The sequence below is a fragment of the Onychostruthus taczanowskii genome, unplaced genomic scaffold (genome assembly GCF_017590055.1).
Source record: "Onychostruthus taczanowskii isolate IOZ18803 unplaced genomic scaffold, ASM1759005v1 scaffold87, whole genome shotgun sequence".
Taxonomy (NCBI): domain Eukaryota; kingdom Metazoa; phylum Chordata; class Aves; order Passeriformes; family Passeridae; genus Onychostruthus; species Onychostruthus taczanowskii.
Window position 1 is genome coordinate 642,228 of NW_024506662.1, and position 21,093 is coordinate 663,320.

Below are 21,093 nucleotides of genomic sequence, written 5' to 3' on the forward strand. Positions count from 1 at the left end.
TGTAATTTCGATATGGGATTTTGCAGCTTTATTTGTTGTTAATTGCATAAACAAGTAGAAGAAAGGATGGGGAGAGTAAAGTTAATTTGAGAAGAGATAACTCTTCTGAGACAAATCTTAAATCTTGCTGAAACAGGAAGGTTAAAATAGTACTCACTGAGCATTAAATTTAACTTTTCCAGTATTTCTTTCCTGTAGTCTGATTAAATTGTCCAGTCTCAAGGGAAGCAAGGGGTTTTTCCACATTGTGGTAATGCTTGATATTCAATATCCAGTTTAGGTTGTTTGTTTAATTATTCAATATCTGTGATGAGTCTTGGTAAGTGAAACTTTTTGCTTATACATGTGAGTTGTTGAAAAATGGCTTAATATCTGATCTTAAGAGTATATATATATATACACATTTATGTCTTACATACTTGTTTTTCAATAGATACTATGATTCCATAACACATCTCTGTTTGCAGTTTCTTAATTATATTGCCAACGTTTATAAGACTCCACAGCACAAATTTTAAATTATCAATATGGTGTCCAGTAAAATATTCTTAAGAGCTTTGATTTTGATTGAAAAAAATTACCATAATGCATAGGAAAAGATAATGGCTATTCTTCAATCAGCTACTTCCTAGTCTCCTGTGACCTTTTAACTTCAGGCTGTCAGATAAGGTCTTCCAGTTAGCAGCTGCATTCCCTCTCAAGAGAAAGCCCTGATAAATTAATTTGGATCAGAGTTTTTTCTTGAGTTACCCAGGAGTCTTTTGAGGTGTCTTTATTGAAGGATGACCCTGAAAGACAGAAAATAAGGGAAGTTTCAGGTTATATTTATTGGAATGATTTAAAAAAATGGTTGCTTTCTCAAACATGCATGCTGCTTGAATGAAACCTGCATTAGGTACTTGTATCTCATAGCTGCTTGTTTACATATTTGCCTTCTTTCTATTTTAAGCCCCTTTAATCCTGTTACTGGAAACTGCGTGCACTGAAACCGAAAGGCAAAATGTCATCTTGCAGTGGAAAGCTGGATAGCAAATGGGCATAGGGCAGCTCAGGAGAGCAGTGACGGGGTCAGAGGGTGTAGAAAAATAAACTGGTTGGGCAACACAAGCCTGGAGAGGTAGAAAGCAGCTGAGAGAGGAACCCAAGAAAGATGAAGTACCTGTAGACGATGTGGTTGTGAGAAAATGTCATATGTACAGCCTTGGAAAGGGGAGAAATGTAGGGATTAGATCAAGGGGGAGGGAAACCATGAGTGGGATATCAGAGACATGAGAGCTGATACAAGATGAAAGGAAATTGTGGAGACAATATCTTTGTCTCTGGTAGAAAATCTTGGTCAAATAGTGCTTATTGCCCCTGATTAACAATGCCTCATTTGGGCTCAAGGTTATTTCTTTGCTCAGAAGTAGCAGTTACCAAAGGGTTGCTTTCAGTTGAATACTACAGGTTGTAGGTTTTTGGCAATTGTCTTTATTTAAATGTAACTGCAGTCATGGAAGGGTGAAATGGTTGTAGAAGACAATCCCTCACTGAAGTCTCAGGACAGAAAGATATCATGAGCAATGTGAAAGTACAGCTGCTAGCTTTATGTTCATACGAGCTGACTTTAACTTGTGTAAGTGGGGGCAGACCTGGTTGGAGTCAGTCTCTGATGCATTGTGACAGCATCTGCCAAGTGCTGGAATCCTCCCACTGTACCTGTTGTGTGCTTCTGCCAAGGACTCACTGCAGTTCTAGCACTGGACTTGGGATTTAAAGTCATCCCAAGCATCACTTTAAAGGTGATGTGTTGCGGTGTGATGATTGGTACACTCCAATAGCGATGAATTTCTAAAGCACTGCCTCCAAGAGGTTTAGAAGGTCAAGGACCATTTCTCCTGGTACTACTGCAAGGGCCTCATCCTTGTCAATGGAAAACCTGCTGGTTGACTAGGGAACCTAAGGAAAAGATGCTCAGGCTAGGCCCAGTTTTCCGGAAAGCAAAAATACTGTGGGCCAAAATAGGGGTTTTGGTGTTTTTGTTGGATTTTTTTATTTAGATGGAGATACAGTGAAGGTGCATTTCTTTGGGTTGCTTTGTGTGTGTGTGTGTTACTGTGGGTGAAAGCCTGGGCTTCCCTAACGTGTTGTTTGACTGTATCCTACCAGAGTGAGCATGTTGATCTGCTCCCAAACCACTGGGGCCTCTTATGCTTTAAGATTTTGAAAATTGCTCCCAGCTGTCTCTTGATCTTCTCCAGAATGCAGATTTCCAGCCCTGAATATGCATGGTGAGCGTGCTGTAAAGCCTGTAGGTCTAAAGCTAACTGGATCCCTCATGCAGTCAGTGGAAAGAGGGGGTTTGCTCTGCAGGATGGGAAGTTCAGTGGCTACATCCAGCTTGCTTTCTAGGAAGACTGATGGCTGCCTGGGGAATCGAGGAGAGCAGCACATTATGGTAAATTATTATTTGTGAACATCCTCTGAAATCTAATCTTCCAAACACTGTCATTTACCAATTCCCGATTTGCTTTCTGCCCATGTGGTTTCAGCAGCATTAGTTGCACTTGGCTGGTTTAGCAGACATTTTTTGTCATTACATGTATTTGCTATTACATTCTTCCAAGTGTAAATCATGGAAAGTGAAATCATTAAGCAGTTGAATAATAATAAAAGTATTTCAACCTGATGTTCTGGAGATACCTATACAGCCATTTATAAAGAGAATAAAATGAAAGAAAGAATAAAGGAACATCAGAGGAAAAATATGTGTTCCTGCAAGTTTTTAAAGCAGCTGTACGTGTTAATAGTTTTCTTTTTTACCAAAAGAAATTAATATTTTTTCAGTTTGATTAATTTAATAAGTAGATGATCCTATACAGAATTTATAGTTACAGCTTTTTTAACTGCAGCTGAGTAAATTCTCAAAGTATTTCTTGTGTAACAAAGTGAAAGATGATAGCTTTTAAAAAATAATTCCTTGGGATGCAGCAAGTTTTCTTATAGTTCTCAGACTTTAAGATATTCCATGAATAAACAAGGTCTTGTGTCTTTTCTCATGGATTTTGTTCCTTCTGGTGAGTTTTTTAAACTGTATTTTTTTCACTGTATTTTTTAAACCAAATTCTTTCACATGTGAATTCGGTACCATTAATAAGGTTGTAGTCCATTATTAAATAGATTACGATAATAAAGCATTCTTAATGCATTTACCAAGCATCTTAATTAATATTGGTAAAACCTGTTTTTATTAATATTACCAGTTTCCAATATTACACATTTTGCCATTTTATCAATTACTTTTATAAGTGATGCACGATTCAGTTCCAGCTGGCTGGGTCTTTATCAACCCTGCTCAAGGCTGCCAGCTGTCAGGGTCTGATGCCTTCCATGCCTGTACTGTGCCTTCACCTGTTGAATATGATTTTGATGACAAACGTAGTGAAAGTTCCTGTATGGAATAATACTTTTACACCATGGCAACAGTATCAAAACATTACTGCTCTTCCTGCACTGATTTTCTTTTACTGACTAGAAAAGCAGTTTGTGACTGGGAAGTCAGATAGACTTGGGATAGCAGAGAATTGAGCCTTTTCCGGGTTGTCTGGTTTTTTAACCTTCAGTAGATCTCAGGGCTCAGGAGAGGTCAAATGTTCCAAGACAAAAATTATGCATAGATTAAAATTAACTAGTACAACTAGAATGCATAGAATCACAGAATAGTCTGAGTTGGAAGGGCCCCACAGGGATCATCCAAGTTCAACTGCTGGCCCTGTGTGGGACAGCTGCAGGAATCACACAAACTGCCCCTAAATAAATAAGCAAAACACCCAAATGACCCATCTTTGACATAAAGATACATAAAACTTTTTTCTTCTCAATAATAGCCCTACAGTTCTCTCTTGTAGTGGGGCTGCTCCTGGCCAGGGTGCTGGGGACAGAGACCTGTGGAAGTTGGCTGACAGCATGAATAACTGGCTGGAGGCGGGAGGTCAAAGCATTTGATAACTTGGCCTTCTAGTACTTTCCAGCAGTAACTGCAGGAGGTATTAATTTTGTCTGTCAAAACAGACTGAAGATGTACTTAGGCACTGAAGATTATTCATTTAAATTATGAAAAGGCTGAAGTTACAGTGATGGATGTTTTGGAGGATGCAAGAGGGGACTTAGTTCTATTTAAATATGAATTCACTCTGGAGCTGTTGTAACATCCCTTACCGTAAAAAGTGGAATTGCTGAGCTGCAAGATTTGTTTTCTGAAACTATGCTTAGGACTTATCCGGTCTACTGCTTCAACGGCATTTCTCAGATTAGGGAATTTAATCTTTTTAAGCCTGGCTGTTTAGTCAGTGGTGACCCGTGTGGCAATTGTGGCATGAGAGGTTTCCATGCAGCTCTGAGCTTTGGCTGGATCCTATGGGAACTTTGCATGTTACATGAAAGGGACTCAGACCTCCAAAAAGACATCCTCTAGAATGCATTTTCTCTAGGAAATGCAGTTTAAGTGCATTTATTCTTCTCAAAGATACTTTGGACCCACCAGTAGGTGAATTTGTCTTTATGAAAGGCTGTTTTGTGCACCAGACATTATACAGCTCAGATCTCAGCTTCCATGAAATGGCAGTGGTAGAGTAGATGTTAATATCCTGTAAATTAATGTGAACTGTTTCAATTGCAGTTCAGCTTCTTTTTCTTCATTTTAAAGAACTATCGTAGATGCCTCAAGCAAATACAATTTTATTCATTTAAAGATTAATTTTTAACAAGTAATTGTGGAACACATCATGCAGTTGCCTTTTTAGCAGTTGTCTGGTCCTGCCATGTGAGATGCAGTTTGTGTGAAGTCTTCAATAGTTTGTTACAGGAACGGGACCCATGCTGAAGGGTCCCTTTCACAACTGATTTTTTGTGCTGTTTGTTGTAGGACCTGTTGCAGCTTTTAGAACCATAGCTCTTTAAAAAAGCTTCATAAAGGTGTACTTAAAATGCATAATGTGAATTTAAAGTACAGCTACATTGGTGTATCTTCTGGGATAAACAAAGGAGACAGAGTTTTTGCAAATCTTTACAGTCTTGCCTTTGTGTGCTTTCTTGTGGTTATTTCTTGGCTGTTTTGTTTTTTTTTTTTTTTTTTTTAGTGTGGTTTCAGGGTTTTTTTTTTTGCTTGTTTGTTTCTTTGGGTTTTTTTTTCTTTTACTTGTTGTGTTCTTGTTCGCTTTTTTTTCTCCTCTGTTCCTCTCTTCTTTCTCTGTTTTCTAACTGCTGATCTTGCAGAGGAAAAACAAATTTTATCATGAATGGGGCAGAAAATAGCCATCAAATAGTAAGGAGTTACTGCTAGTAGATCTGTGCTTTTGGAATATTGAGGTTCTTTCCCCATTTTATTCACTGCATGTTTAATGAGTGCTTCAAAATCAGAACCTTCAGGAATTTCAAGGTATTTTTGTGTAGCTTTGCCCATCTTTTAAGAGTAGAGAGTCTAGGAAAAACTTGGGAAAGGGTTTTGTAAAATACCCTCTCAGTTGATTGATTGGGATAAAACAATTGGGAGAGCATAAGGATATATGCAGACATCTTATCTAAGTTTAGAATTTGGTTTGAACTTTGATTGAGATTTATTGTTCTTTTAGATATGCTTGATCCCATTACAGCCATTTAAAATGTTCAAGGCCAGGCATTTTTGGACAAAAGTGGTAAATAAGTGACTTGCATTTAACATAAGTATGAGGCTTCTCCACCCTAGGAGCTCCTATCTCAGCCTTGATTAAATAGCCCCTCCAGGAGGGCCCTGTGGACTCAGACAAAGGCTTGGTGTGTGTTTGCTCACAGAGATACTGCTGCTTTCTGCAGATCTTTACAAACTGAGGGACTTTTTAAAGACTTCATGGCTACAGACATCTTGGCACAGAAGGGGACTTTGTGAAAAGCACATCTGCTGTCTTGCAGCAATGGGGCCTTTTTATAAGAGACATGACATATTTCTCTAGGAACATGCATGGTTTGCCTGTTGGTGAGGTCTATATAGTTCACCTTTCCGTGTTTCTGAGCATATTCCAGGATTCTTATGAATACTTCTGTGGTATTCTATCTACCCTCTGGCTCCCCCCAGTCTCCATTAGTAAAAGATCATGCACATAATTAGTTAAAAACTTGCCTTGTATTTAACAAGTTTCCTTTTTGGAGAAGGATTGCATTTTTTGTGGTGAGACAGGTTTTCTCTTTTCTGCAGTGCACATGACAAAATGCAAGGCTGGCTGATTGGTGAATTCAGCAAAAATAAAAGAACTTGTTCCAATATTTTAGACTTTAAAATGCCACTGTCTGTCTTACTAGCACCAATCCTTGATTTATGGCACTTCTGCTTGCACAGGGATTGCAGTGTCTTCTGGTAAGAGTCACCAACCTGCTCCTACCCCTTCCTTGCACAGATTAGATGGCTGTGCAGTATTAGTAGAATGTAAACTAGCAGTTTAAATGAGATTACTGGGATTAGTCATCTGGATGGAGAAGATTTAAAGTGGCCTTGATTGAGGTCCTTAGAATTGTGAAGTAGACAGCAAAGCCATTATGGACAAAAGGAGAAGTGAGAAATGGGAAATAGATACAGTGTAAGAATGGATTTGGTTTATATTTTGGGTATTTCAGAAGAAATAAAGGCATTTATTGCCTTTCATTGCTCTGATCAGCATGGAGGTTTTCTTGTGGCAAGAGGTAAGAGAAACATACCATGAAATAATTTCTTTTTAAATGCAGAGTTTCACTAGCAGTAAGAATATTTTTTTGCTGTGGAAATCAAGTGAAGGAAACGTACTTTCTCTCTAAATGTATCTATATAGCTCCATGTGTGTCCAAAAGACTTGCTTAGGACACCTTTCATCTCACTATTTTTATATTACAGCAAAAAGACTTTTCTATAGGGCCAAAGGACTGAGTAGGAAATACAGATTAAGACTCAGTGGATCTACACAAATCCTGTATAATCAAGGTGTTGCAATATTGAAGTAATAAACTCTCCTCACAACTTCACATCTTGGAAGCAGTCTGTGCTGAGTTTTATTCTTGGCTTGTAGCTTGCTATTTCCACCTCCTCAGTCTGATAGCTGTTGTCTAAGGAATATTGGAATTTGTCTTTACTTTTGGTCATTTCCTCTCCCTCATGTGCAGTATCAAAGTCACCCAGTTCTCTTCTACTACCAAGTGTAGCTTTTCTCCTTTGTTCTAGTGTAAGAATTAAGGGTTTTTTTTTTTTTCATTGTAATTTTCAGTAATTAAACTGATTAGAATTAAACTGGTGGGGAAACTGCATTTGATTACATAGGCAATACAGAGGAGGTAAAACTCATCTAACTAGGTTCCTTTCCAGCCTTTAGGCTTTTAATAGCTAAGTTAATTTCCTAGAGGAGTATGGGCTGATTGAAGGAAAAACTATAATCATTAATTGCAGTAGATTTAATTTGTTTTAAGTATAACGAAAAGACTGCCTGAGACTTTGGGGGAAGAACAGAGCCATGCTCCAGTGCAGTCCCTTATTCCAGCCAGATCACTGTGGATTTTGCTGCTTCTAACATACTTTGGTAACATTTTGGGACTCTTGGTGGGTTTTATGCATATTGGTAGGAATGATATCAGCATTACATGAGATAAATTAACAGGACATCTTTTCCTGCAAATAATGACCATAAACTTGTGCTGGGTATTTGGTCATGTGGACTTTGAACTGCAGTCTCCCTGCCTGATGCTTTGGGCACAGCAAATCCTCTCTGGCTCCACCATCTCTTTGCTGATGTGCATATAGAATGTGTGATTGATGTGGCTGCTTTTCAAGAGAAAACAGATTTTTCCATATTCACTAAAGTTTGGGGGGTTTTATTGTCATGTAATTTATTTCTCCCTGATGGTTAGAGCATGTGACTGGTGTTCTGGGGCCTCTCTCTATTAATTGCCACTAGAAAAGTAATTTTATATAGAGCTATAAAAGATGATTCATCATTTTCTTTTCTGAACAGCTATAAAAACATACTTTACCTGCCTCACAGATGTACTTATGTGTAGCATAAGATGCCTGTGATATCCTTTGACATTACTGGTCTCTGTATTCATATAAACAACATTTGTACTTTGCCTAATTTTGCCTTTGTTTTCTTAGTACATTTTTCAGAATTAATCAGCTGCCTCATAAATCACTCTAGTAGTATTAGAATAGTGAAATGAAGTGTTTGCTCTGCACAGATTAGATTATAGCATCCTTGTTTATACTTACTAGACATGGAATAGACCACTGGGAGTTACAGACTAATCCTGGATTCAAATGGTCTATGTGAAAGCTTGGAGCTTCTTAAGATCTTTATTTTTCCTCGAGGTAAAGTATAGAAGGAAAAATAACTCATTAAAATATCATCTCATTTACAGCAAGGCGTTAGAAAGTTGCTCTAGATGGACTGCATATATTGCAGCATTTTGGAGAAAAATGATTCAACTTGGATCAGTGTGGTTTTTGAACCAATGTTCATCCCAGGGGGGTTTTTTAGCTACATGTATTTGTCTTCCTTTTTGCCTTACAGAAAGATTGGTAAACCAAAAGCATAGAAGCCCTTATTTAAGCAGCACTTAAGAAATGCTCAGTAACAGCACAAAAAAGGAGCAGCATACTTTGAAGTGATTAATTAGCTTTCCCCAATTTATCTTTGGTTTATTTATCTGCAGAAATTGTTTGTAGGATTTTTTTTTCTTGTTCTCAGTCCTAAGCTCTGATTCACAAGCCACAGTCCTTTTTATTGAAACTCTCAGTGAGAATACTTTGTAGGCTGTACAAAATAGCTTGTGATTGAGTTGTGGCCCAGGCAAAGGGCAGATGTGTTCTATTACTTGTTTTACATGCTGGTATTACTCTTGAATTAGTGGGCAAACTGTGACTAGAAGCAACGAAAAAAAAAAAAAGTAGCAAAAATAGCAAGTATGAGCAGTTCTTGCGGTTTTGGGTAGCGGTTATGGCTGAAAGGATTTGTGGTGGAAGTGCTTGTGGTGATGGTGGTAAATTAACCACAAGCATCTTGGCCACCAGAGGGTGAATTCATATCATCTGTCTTGGGTTCACAAAACACCGATGTCCCGCACTGCCACTGGACAGTGCCTGCCTGTCATCATCGGCCCTGGAGGGAAATCAGCCTTCCACACGTGTTCTGCATGCAGAAGTCTTGGCTTATCTAGACTATGGAAATACGTTGCCTAGCTGGGAATCACCCTACATGACAAGGTGGCATGTGTCCTGCTTGATACAGGCAACATTTCCATATCTAAATTGACCAGTGGAATTAGCAGGAAGCAAGGGCATGAAAGTCTAAGGATGACCCACTGGTGCCTATATGATGAAGTTATTGATTAGGAGTTGCAGCTTGATGATTATTTTTCTGTCTGCACGGCATTATCAGCGTTGACAGTGCAACATCCTGCCCTCCTGTTGTGCTTCACAGAAAATGAAAGCTCCTTGTCCAGCATAACCTCAGTAAATTTTTCATCAAAGCTTTAATGCTGCTTCTGCCAGATACTACCTGCTAGAATGCACAACCTTATAACAACGTTGCCTGTTTACTGCAAATTTTTGGATAATAGTTTTAATCTGCCTTATCTTTAAGAAGTGCCTGTAATCGTAGTGTTAAAGAGGGATCTTAAGAGTTTAACAAATCGACTCATTGCTCTGTTACTCAGGCAGCCATGGGGAACACAAGGGGCAGGTACACAGGTGATGGCCAGGGAAGTGGGGTGCAGGGCACTCTTTGCTAGGGAAGTGACCACACAGCACAGCTCGGTCTGGTGGTTGCTGGGATAAATCACAAACTGTGAGCATCTGCAGCTAGGAAAGATTAGAAACTCTCCACAAGCTGACAGGAACAAAGAATTGTCCCACACAATCTAAAATCTGTCATTGCCAGGGATTTCATCTGGGCTCTTGGCTCTGTCATGCCTTTGAAAATATCTTCAGGCCTTCCCATCATTTTGATTATTTGTGATCTTCCTTTTCTTTAAAGTTCCTGAATAGAGTTTTTAGAGTTTTCAGGGAATGTGAAAATAGTAAGCTAACAGTATTTTTTTTCAAACTTTAGTTTATGTTTCTCCATTTTAAGATGTGTCATGGACTGTACGTTCCAAGAGCAGTAAAATGGAGAGGATGATCGATCTGACTAAGCTGACTTACTTTTATCATAAAAGGGCAAGTTTCTGATGTCTCTGATAGAGTAAGTTGATGGCTACACTTTATTCTTACTGTCTTTTGAGGTCTTCTCCAGATTTTTTTTAGGCTATAGCTTTTTGAAACAGACACTTAAGAAAAAGTATGGATAGTATATTTGACAGCAGGATACAGAAATATTTGGGACAGTATTATTAGAGGCAGTGTATGATGTCCAGTCCATATTTTACCATAATGCATTATTTCTGGCTTGACTGAAATACTGAGGTTATTAAGTTCCACTTTCCCTTACAAAGGAGTACATGACTGTCGTTATACAAATATTTAGCCCTATAGGAACAGTTTGGGCCTGTGTTTGAAAACAACACCCCCACGACTTTAAAATACATAACCAGATCCTCTGTTTCTTCTGTAATGTGGCTCCCACAGACCACAGTAGGAGCTGCTTCTAATTTCAGGCTATATAAAGAAAGGATCCTTAGAGAGGTGATGCAACATAATCATGTGCAGAGCATGTTACACTCACCCAGTTGGACACATTTTAAAGTCAACTTCAGTGCTTTGCAGGCTCTTCAGCTCCTACAAGTCTGCGCTAGTTGCTTGCAGGAGCTTGTAATTCACTGTCAAAATCTTCCTCCCAGGCTGCTCTTGCAAAAACAGTGCAATAACAGCTTGCCTTCCTCTAACTTGGAGGCAGAAGTTGCAAGTGAAGTCTTGTCTGTGTAGCTGAAAAAAACCAAACCATACCAGACCAAAACACCAGGGCTGTTTCTGTTTTGTAGGACATCAGGTGTGCCTTTTTTCTTGGTTTTTTTTTTTCTAACTGAATTGTTCATGAGTGTTACTACCCTAAGAAAAAACAGTGGTGTCGACATGTGCCACTTTGACTTGAAAATTCACCCACTGAGGTCGCCCTGCAGCTGGAGCCGTGACTACCCTTGCTTGGCTTGCCTGGGAGTGAAACAGGGGCAGCGTGGAATGTGCCTGCACCACAGGGAAACTCTTCCTGCTGGTTGCCCCATGGTAAAATGGCAGGACAAGGCCCCAGGTAGCTTCTTTGCAGCAGTGGTCTTTGATTTCATAACAAATTAGGGTTTTTAAAAGTGATTTGAAGCCCTGAATTTTGACTACTAATGTTTCAGGACTGAAATATGTTAGCTTTTGTTGCCTTTTGTTTTCATTTTCAGAGGGTAGCTGTTGCTTTAATACAGCTTTTTGCAGTCTGACATTTTCCTTGGAGAAGTTAAATATTATGCAGTTTTTTTGTAGCAAATATTGAAATGAAACCTAGTTTCATTTATATATAGTTACACCATAAGTACCATAGCTGTGTTTTAAAAATAGAAGAAAAAGGTCATAAGGTACAGGTAGACTTTCATATGTTCAGAGCTGGCTGTAATTTTGAAAAGACAAAAGCAGCAAAAGCTTGAGGAACTTCAGTCTGATTTTTTTTTTTCCTGTTTTCCAGATAACGTATTCTAGTTCCTTTGGGATACTGGAAAGATGCATGAGTTTTATAAATTTCACTAATTGTTTTGCAACAATTACTACCAAAACTGTTTTACTAATTGTGCTAGTAGAACCTTGGACCACGTCTTACTTTATTTTGCATAGGCTTTTAAATATTGATAATGATTCTACTTAAATGGATTAATTATATACTGCAGCACTTTGATTCCCTTTAATGTTACATTTACAAACCACACAGATGGCCTAAACTGTGTAATGAAGAATGGGTTTTAGTAGACCTGAATATTTTTGTCCTCATTATTCTGCGCTGAAGGAAGTTCCTGTTGCTTTACACTTCAGCTCAGCTAGATTGTTAAATACCTTAATGATCTAGAAGGCAATTTTTAAGTGGCTGAGCAAATCACAAACTGATGCACAAAATGGATCAAATCTTAATTAATCTCTTTCCCTTTATCATCTTGTAGTGCGTGTGACAATTTATCACCCTGTGTTTTAGAGTGAAATTGTTCCAGGTTTTTGCTTTTCTGTTGTTTCCTGAAATGAGAGGAATGTGGTAAATGAGCTTCTGCAGAGGGGCACACACAGAACATGGCCATGGATTTTTCTGTGCTGACCAGACACTTTCAGCCTTTTCTGACTCCTTCCCTGCAAACTGCAGGTTCTGATTCAACAAGTCTGTCATCTTCCCCCTCCAAGGATGACATCAGCCTCATCAAACAGGTTCTTCTAACTGTCCTTCTGGAGGCACTGGCAGGAAACCTTCTCCTTCTTCACCACGTTCTTTCTTTTCTTTTGAAATAGATGGTCCTGTCTAGCTGAAATTAACACCACTGGATGGCTGTGAGAAGTATGAATTTCATTGGTAGGAAAGTGTGAACTGCAGTTTTTGCAAAAATCTCACCTGGAAATGCTTTGTGTAGTTGTGTTTAGGACCATTCTGAAAAAATAAAAAAAAGTTCATTTGGTTTTTGGGATATTCTTTTAAGTTACATTTTTTTGTTGTGGTTGTCTGACTTTCCCACCAAGAAGCAATTTTGGTGGAGTCCTCAGGCTACTGCAAAGTTTAGGCTTCTTTTAAAGCTGCAGCCTAAACTTCACTCCATATGGAAGTTTATACAGCAGCATTTAGGAAGTACTCTGGGCCAAACACCTTCTCTCATGGATTTTTCTCAGGATGTGTTAGTCAACTTAAATTTCTGTTAATTTTCTTTCACCCTGCATTAAAGCAATTACTGTATTTCACTGTATGGTAAAAATCCTGTCATTCTGCTCCCTCTGCTTTGAAGTTATGCCTCCAATTAGGCCAAGTTGAAGATGTTATCCTGATGGCTGTGTGCTCATTTCTGTCCCCTGCTGCTGTCTGCTGCTTTACCTGCATTGGGTCTTTGGTGCATTTGGTGGCTTTTTTTTACTTGTCATATCAGATTTCAGAGATTCTTTGCATATGACTGATTAAGCTTAATGGATGTAATATATAACTTTAAAAAATAACCTTCTTGCATAAATGCATATCATGTATTGACTTGGTAATGTATTAGAAGAAGAAAAATAACTGAGACCTTACGACAGTTATTGTTTCCTTATTGAATTCAGAATGTTGTGAAGGCAATTTCCTTGACAGGATCAACTCCTGAGTACTTACTAGTATGCTGATTATTTTTTTCCCCCCTAATCTACCTCTGACATACCTTTTACAAGCTTGAAATTAGAGACAAAGACTGCTTTATTTGCAAAGATAGCAAACCTTAGTTTAAAAAAAAATCTGTTCTCTGTACAGAATTTGTGACTGGGGAAGAGAATATCACAGGTTGTGACAAGTGAGCCACAAAGCCATTTTATTGCTTTCAAATACAAAACCTGTGCTTCTAATTGCACTAAGCCTTCCATTAGGTTTGGTTTTGATTTTTGTTTTTAATTTTCACTTGTACTGTGCAGTTTCTATATCTAGAAAAAGGTAAGACATGTAAAAGTCAATTCCTTCTGTAGTATCTTGCATCATCTGTTTTGCTAAAACAAGATGATGGAAACTTCATGAGCAGAATTGTTTGGTCATGCTTCTTGGGATCTTGGCTTTTTAGAAAAAGAGCTTGAAGTTGGTACTTCCTATTATGAATAAAATTAGACTGGGTAAACGTTTCTGTCTACTTACAGAGGAGTTTTCTGGGGAGAAAAGGACATTTTTTAGGAATGAAGCTGAAGTCTTTGAGTGTGTATTGAGCATATGATGTGCTCTTGATCACACATTAAAAGTAAGCAAACCTGGAGAGGAGCAACTGGTTTGTAGAGATCTTCTGTACATTGTACCACCTGTATTCTGGACCTGTGTCTGGGATATGGTTACATAAGTGTTTTAAGTCAATCTTATTTGGCCACTTAGGCCTAGTGGTTTTCTAATTTCCAGTAGTCTCTGCTTTGCATCATTAGCCACTGACATAACTTTGCCACTCTGGCCCAATCTGTTGTTATAATGTTATTTTTCCTCTCCTGACTGCTGTAGCTTTATATGCAGGGAAGCATTTTAAACAGAGTGGTGACTGTGTTTTATTTACTATACCCACTGCAAAATGACTTCATGATCTTTAAGCCTGAAGCTTTTTACTTCAAGGCACCCAAACACATCTCTCACTAAAAATGTTTGGAGGTACAAGGTGCAGCTGTTATCTCACTCCTCTTTGTTCTCTCTGGTTTCTTGAGAGAAGATGAAACGAAATGCAATGGCAGGTAAGGATGTCTCACAAAACACGTAGAAGAAATGTAGCTTCCCATTCCATAAATTACTGTTACTCTGCTCACCAGCTGCCTCTTATGATGTTTTATTGATGAATAAAAATGGTGTCTGAGGCAATAGAATGTCTTGCATCTTACAATACTGCCAGTTATAAAGTTGTCTCCTTGAATAAATTTCACAATTAGAAAGTATTGACAAAAATATTCAATCTTTTTTACATCAAAATAAGCTCAAACATCTGCTGCCAAAGTCAGACAATATCAACTAATCTTTTAGAGTTATATTTTTATTATACTGACAGATGCATGGCTGCATGACATAGATGTCAATTTAAGTTACTAGTGCCATTAATACTTGACAAAGACATGCTCCCAGAAGAATTTATGTTCTTAAATTGTTGTCAGATGAGTATATGCCAACAAAAAGTAAACAGTTATTCAGCCGTGTTGTTAACGAAGCTAAAAGTGTGTTATCTCCAGAGATATCACAAAAATTTCTATTCACATCTTTCCTATTCTCTAAATTCCTCAGAACTGACAGCAGAAAAAAAAATTCTGTGCCTGCAATTACCTGTTCAACCTACCCAAACATACATCTTCCTTCACTTTTTCTATGTTCTGGCTAGCAGTACAGGAAGATTTTCAATTTCATTTGAGGTGAACTTCTTCAGCATTCAATTGCTTTCCTCAAAATTTCAAATAACCCTACTGTTTGGTAAGAATGTTGTTTTAAAGACAACAGTGAGGAAAATATTAACACCCCATCAGAGTTTCTGATCTGTTTATTCAGTAAAAAATCTGCTGGAAAGTGATACAACATTTTGGGGGGATGGATTGTAGGAGACTAGAGATAGTGCTGAAGACAATCTCACCCCTGAGGCGTTGCACCTGTACTAATTACCAAAGAGTAGGAACAGCCCTGGCCTTAATAGGACACAGCTGTATCCAATAAGGCCTGGCCTTAATAGGACACAGCTGTGTCCAATGGGATGGGTGCTATGAGTGGGTTAGCTGATGGGGAGGAGGGTTGGAGTTTGTTGGCTGTGCTGCCAGGAGTAGTAAGGGTTAGGTGGTTGTACAAGGGACAGGAAGGAGTCAGCTGGCCGTGCACAAGGAAGAGGAAAGGAGTTATTGCTGTGTGAAGCAGCCCATGGGAACTCACAGAGAGCAGGTATGGAAGTTTTACAGTAAGGTGATAAACTGATGGTGACAGTCAGATTGGAGCCAAGCACCGATGCCAACAGTTGGTGGCATGTATGGGGATGAGTCCCAACACAACGTAACTCTTGAAGAAGGCTGAGGTTTAATACATTGATGTCCAGTTCTTGTTTGTTAAATGTGCTGGTGTATTCTTTATTAAAATTTGGACATTTCAGTAACCTGAGCTTTCATTGCGCGTATTCCATCATGAGCAACTAAGCTTACTTTAAATTCTTTCCTTCCAGGTTTTTTGTTTTCTTTACTTTTTTCCTTTCTCTCCCCACACTAGTTTTTTGGAAAGAATTCTGTTTGTTAAAGCAAGTGTTAAATTCTCAGGGTACAGCAGACTAGTGTTCACTGGGTTTCTTTAGCAGGGCTTCCTGGTGCTTTTAAGCAGCATATTTATTTAGTCCATTGAGGTTTTAAGTAACTTGAAATAGTGTATTTCTGGTTGAATCTGGGGCTATAAGCATCTCATTAAGGGCTAAATCGTTATCCTTACTGATTAGGTACTGTTTTTTCGTTGAAGTGATTTTTTTAGAGTGGATTTTTTCTTAGGGATGAGGCTGAACTTTGTAGAAACACTTTTTCTGCTAATGATTCTAATGTCGCTATTAAAAAGAAACCCAGGGCTGAAAGCCATCTTAACACTTCTAGATGTATTTCTGTTTATTGTACTGAGACAGACTGTGAAGGTGAGATCTGCCTCTCAGAATGCAGCATTCGAGTCTTCTTTTAAAGTAGTGGTGATGCACAGTACCTCTGGAGCTGTAGTTTGTGTCATCATGGAGCCACTATTTAAATGACACCAGGAACTGGTCCCCAGACGTGGTGCTCTTTTTTTTAAAAAACTTTTTTTAAAAATTGAAGCCTATGTTACTGATGTAGGAAAAATATTTAAAATTACATGAATGCTCATCTCTGCTGCCTCTTTAGGGCCATGGCCAATGTTGTTTTGGATGGGGCTCTATCAGTGTGTGTTCTTTTTTAGTCTGGCACAGCAGTCTGTCATCTGCTGGCTGCCTGACCATTCTGTGTATCTATTAAAATAATATATCAAGTTTCTATTGTGAGTAGATTTTCAGAGTTAATGCCCAGGAATCTATTGTGGTTTCTAGTTTTTGAGGAGGCAATTTCAGAGAGGTTGGGCAGGTCACTTTGAAAGGGTGATATGGGGAATGAAACGAGGTGCAAGAAGCCTTATGCACATTTCTTTGGAGCCCCTCTTACTCTTGTTTGCTTTCTTTTATTGTTCTTTGCCTTGGTAACTTGGTAGCAATTTAATCTTCCTGTTTCCTCTCACCCCGAGTCTCCTGTGACTTTAGAATCTTGTGCAGCTCTGGAAAAGAGAAATAAGAACAAAGGGTTAGCCAAGATGGATTTACAATCTGCAGTCATAAAATCATAGAGTGGTTTGGCTTGGAAGGGGCCTTAAAGATCATCCCATTCCAGCTGTCCTGCTGTGGGTGGGTGTTCTGGGGTGACACCTTCCACTTGATCAGGTTGCTCAGAGCCCTGTCTAGTCCAGCCAGGAGCCCTGCCAGGGATGGGACATCCACAGCTTCTCAGGGCACATGGTGTGGGGCGTTCTACCCAAGGCTGGGCATGCCCTGAGTGAGAGGAGCTGCAGCGGTGTAACCTCTGGGGCAATTTGGACTCTGTCAATTTTGGAGGTTGAAAGCTTCCCGGGACCTTCTGCTGGTTGCTTGTACAGCTGCCCATAGTTGAACCTCTGCAGCAGGAGCAACTTCCAAGGGGTTTTCCAAGACTTGATGGTTTGGGAGCACTGACGGACAAAATGCAGCTGCAGATAAACACAGAGGGACTGAAAGGAGAGGCCATGCTTGCTCCAACATAATACGATGTGATTGCAGCCATGGGGCTGTGCTGACCCCTGTGTGGGAGGAGATTCATTAGGTGCTAAGTGACAAATTACTTCTGTAGTGGTAAGACTTTCCCAAATAAAAAACGTGCATTTTATTGAACCTTTCAGGAAGCATGTGAAAAACCTGAAAATAGAAGTTCTTGCTTTTGACACATTCTTTCTAGAAAAGAAACAGTAAATATAAATCAGTCTTGTTCTTTCCTGGAATCATAGGAATCATTCTGCTTCTATTATGCAAGCAAAATTAAAAAGTAGAGTCCCTGTGAATTATTACTTTATTTTCAACAGCTGTAGTAGATGCATTGCAGCCAAAAACCCATTTGAACTGTTTTTACTGTTTCTATAGAGAAGTGTTTGGTGCTGACTTATATGTTATTAAGAAGATTTTGGAAAATATTGGAAAGATGAACATTGTCAGGAAAACTTAATGAGAGAAACATAATTCTCTGAGAAGCCATTGAATGAAAGTTTGCAGTGGGGATGTTGGCTGGATATCCAAAGAAACTTTTTTAGCAGTGGAAACTTTGGTAACAGGTTTTAGCTGTATGTCTTGAGAGTCTCAAACATAATAACTGAAATCCTAGAACGTGACTCATGTAAGGATTAGAATAGTTTAATTGTAGGTGTATTCTACAGTGCCAAAAAATTAAGCTGGAGTAGCAGGCAGTAGATGACATTTTGTTCCTTTCAGTTTCTTCTGATAAGAACTCTCCTGATTTCTATAGCAGATAAGTACTTTTTACTGCAGGGAAAGTGATGTTACCTGTTACAGGAGGTCTTCAGAAGCAGCTGTAGAAATATGTGAGGCTGGTTTTATTTGTTTCTTTGTTTAATAGTGAATTTCAGTCAGGGCAAGAATTAGGTAAATATAGCAAGATTGACGTTCTTTGCACCGTATCTGCACACGTTTATTGTTACCATCGTCATGTCTTTGTCAAAGGCAATGTCTATACATGGCAGTATTTGTCCTCTGCTAGCACCTTAGAGAGGCTAGGCAAGAGTTGTTCATCACTTGCAGATAATTTTGTTGTTGTTTTTTAAAGTTTTCCATTTTGTGCCTGTTGCTCCAACCTTTCTGTGTCTCCAAACAAGCACTTCTTTGAAAATGGCTCCAAGTTACTTTGTTTAAGAAAAAAAGGATTTTTTGTCCTGTTTTCCTTCATCTAATGTTCCAGGGTACTAGAACCAGACTTGGATGAGGAAAAGGCATGAGAACATCTTTCTAGGTCTTGGTTTAAAAAATTCCTCGGTGACAGTAGGGCAACTAATCCTAAGATGAGTAACTAACTTAGTTAATTAGTTCGCTTTGATTTGATATGGTCAGCTATGCTGGATATAAAACTATATTTTTTTTTCTTTAAAGAACATTGCATTTTGACTAATGTAGAAGTACTTCTTGAGTAATGTAGAGGTACTTTCGAAAATGGATCTTGGCTGTGATGGAAAATCTGGTTTTCTGATGAAGGCAGTTTTACTGCAGTGTCAGGCAAAGCTGGCTGCAAATGCTTGAGGTGAAAATGGATGTTAAGTCCAAGGTGTTTGTAGAATATCTGATAAAGAAGGAAACAAAGATAATTGTCAATTTTATGTAAAAGTCTCAAGAAAGTGATGAAAAAAACCCAGCTGCAGGGAATTTGCTGTTTACAGACCTCTATTCAAGAGACAGAGGAAAATGACGTACACAGGATAAATTAGGCATTTTCTGTATGTTACTGTTTATCTTGCTATATACCTTGTCCTGGAGCAAGACGTGGTTTGAGGTATCTGTTCTTTACTCATCAGAAATGCCTGTGTCTCTCCTTTATGCTCTTACTTTGTTTCAAACATATTCTGATACAAGGTTTTTTCCCCACACATTTAAAGGACAGGTTTAGAAGCTTAGGCGTTCCTTCTGTTTCTGCCTAGGCACTGAAAGCAAAATATTTGGCATGACTCCAATTGTGCTAGCTTAATTTGAAGGACCATCTTGTATCACCATGCTCTGAAAATTGCTTTTCATAAGTGATTTATCAAGTTCTGGCCTGGGTAGCTGGATGGTTACAGTGCTGAGTCAATTAAGCCTGCTGAGGGAAATCCCAGCTCAATTGCACAAACCCTTTTACATCAGTGGAGCCAGGATTTCTCATCATTGTCCCCAAAGGTCCCATGGCATAGAAAACAAGGAGAGATAATCAGAAGTTGCATCAAAGTCTATTTAAGTTTCTCTGCAATGAAAATTTTAAATTAATTTGGTAATCACAAAGGAATACGGTTTATAGAATTATAAATGCAGGATTGTAATTTCATAACCTATTCAATGCATTAGCTTTAGTAATTGTATTATTGTTTTATTTATTAGCTTGCATTTTCAAAGGTACTGCAAAGGTAAAGATTGTGATTGCAATTTACAATAAGTGATTGTTTTTGCATTAAGTGTTTTCGGGTAAGGGAAGAGTAGAAAAGTTACTGAAACAATGGGCAATCTCTTGTGATACATCTATTTTGGTTCTATGTATATTTAGGAAGCTCAAGGCTAATAATTCCCTTTTTGTTTTTCTTACAGCTAATTCCAGTCTTCTTGGAGGTGGAGGAGGTGAGTCTTTACATAATGCTTAATTCATTCTTAAATAAACATGAAATATGTGCTGGACCAATGCAGAGATTAGTTGGTTATAAAAGAATATAAGTTCAAAGGTTGGAAATATAAATTTATTAGATGGAGAAATTCTCCAAAGTCCATAATATTTCCTATTATCAAGAGGTAAGGTTTGCAACTGCTGCTGAATTTGGTTTCAACTCTGGGTCAAAGTAGGGGCTGACATGTATATGAGGCTGACTAAAACATAAAGGAACTGCTGAACTGCTTTATGCTGTGTTGTGTTTTTAGGTATTTAGGCTTTTTCATGTACCCCAGGGGAATCTCAAATGTATGATTAATAAACAGTTTTACAATTTTAACAGAAATGTGGCAATATTAAAATACAGTGAAATGTAATTTTAGTAAATGATTGTGGCTTTATGTTTGTACTTTAAAAAAAAAAATATTGTTATGGTTTAAACTTCGTTGCTTACCTTACTCTTCTTGCCAGAATAGTCAAGTAGATCTCAATATAAATCTTTGGTGCAAGTCAGAGACACTACTAATGTGTCTGCTGCTAAGGCAGGGATGCTTAAGTAGATATAATTTGATTGCTTCCAAATAAATACATGGATGCTGTTTTATTTTAGTAGATTGAGCTATTTTACTTTTGGTATTTCTGTAGTACTGTGGCTGTAAAATCTATGTGAGTGATAACAATTCAGGAAAGACAAACCCATAAAGAGCTTCCTCTCAGTTTCAGTGACTTCCCCTGCCACCCAGAGGGAAGTAAGAGAGCTCGGTTCTGGAGATTTCACAGCGCAGGAGCAGTACAGGCAGCAACTAATGCTCCTTCCTGGTGGGAGTTAAAAGAACTCTATGATCAGAGATTACATATGTAAGGGTAAAGGAAAGGGCTCTGTAAAAAGACAGGAGATCTCTGTTGCTTGTGAGGCTGCAGGATAAGTCATCAGAACTTTTGTTTTAACTGAACAAGCAGCTCTTATTTTGGACTATGAGAAGGTGCTTGACAACTAAATAAAATCATCTAAATAAAACCATCACGTTCCTCAGCTGTGTGTCTGGACA

At 38.4% G+C, this 21,093-nt stretch overlaps 1 protein-coding gene across 3 annotated transcripts in view; it reads left to right on the forward strand.

The window, feature by feature from the left end:
* Positions 1–21,093, forward strand: part of MACROD2 (mono-ADP ribosylhydrolase 2) — an 852,083-nt gene that overhangs the window by 164,331 nt on the left and 666,659 nt on the right. For all 3 annotated transcript variants that reach the window (XM_041425155.1, XM_041425153.1, XM_041425154.1), the window contains exon 4: positions 19,990–20,019. In XM_041425155.1, coding sequence (XP_041281089.1) covers positions 19,990–20,019 — 30 coding nt within the window. The remainder of the gene's footprint in view (positions 1–19,989; positions 20,020–21,093) is intronic.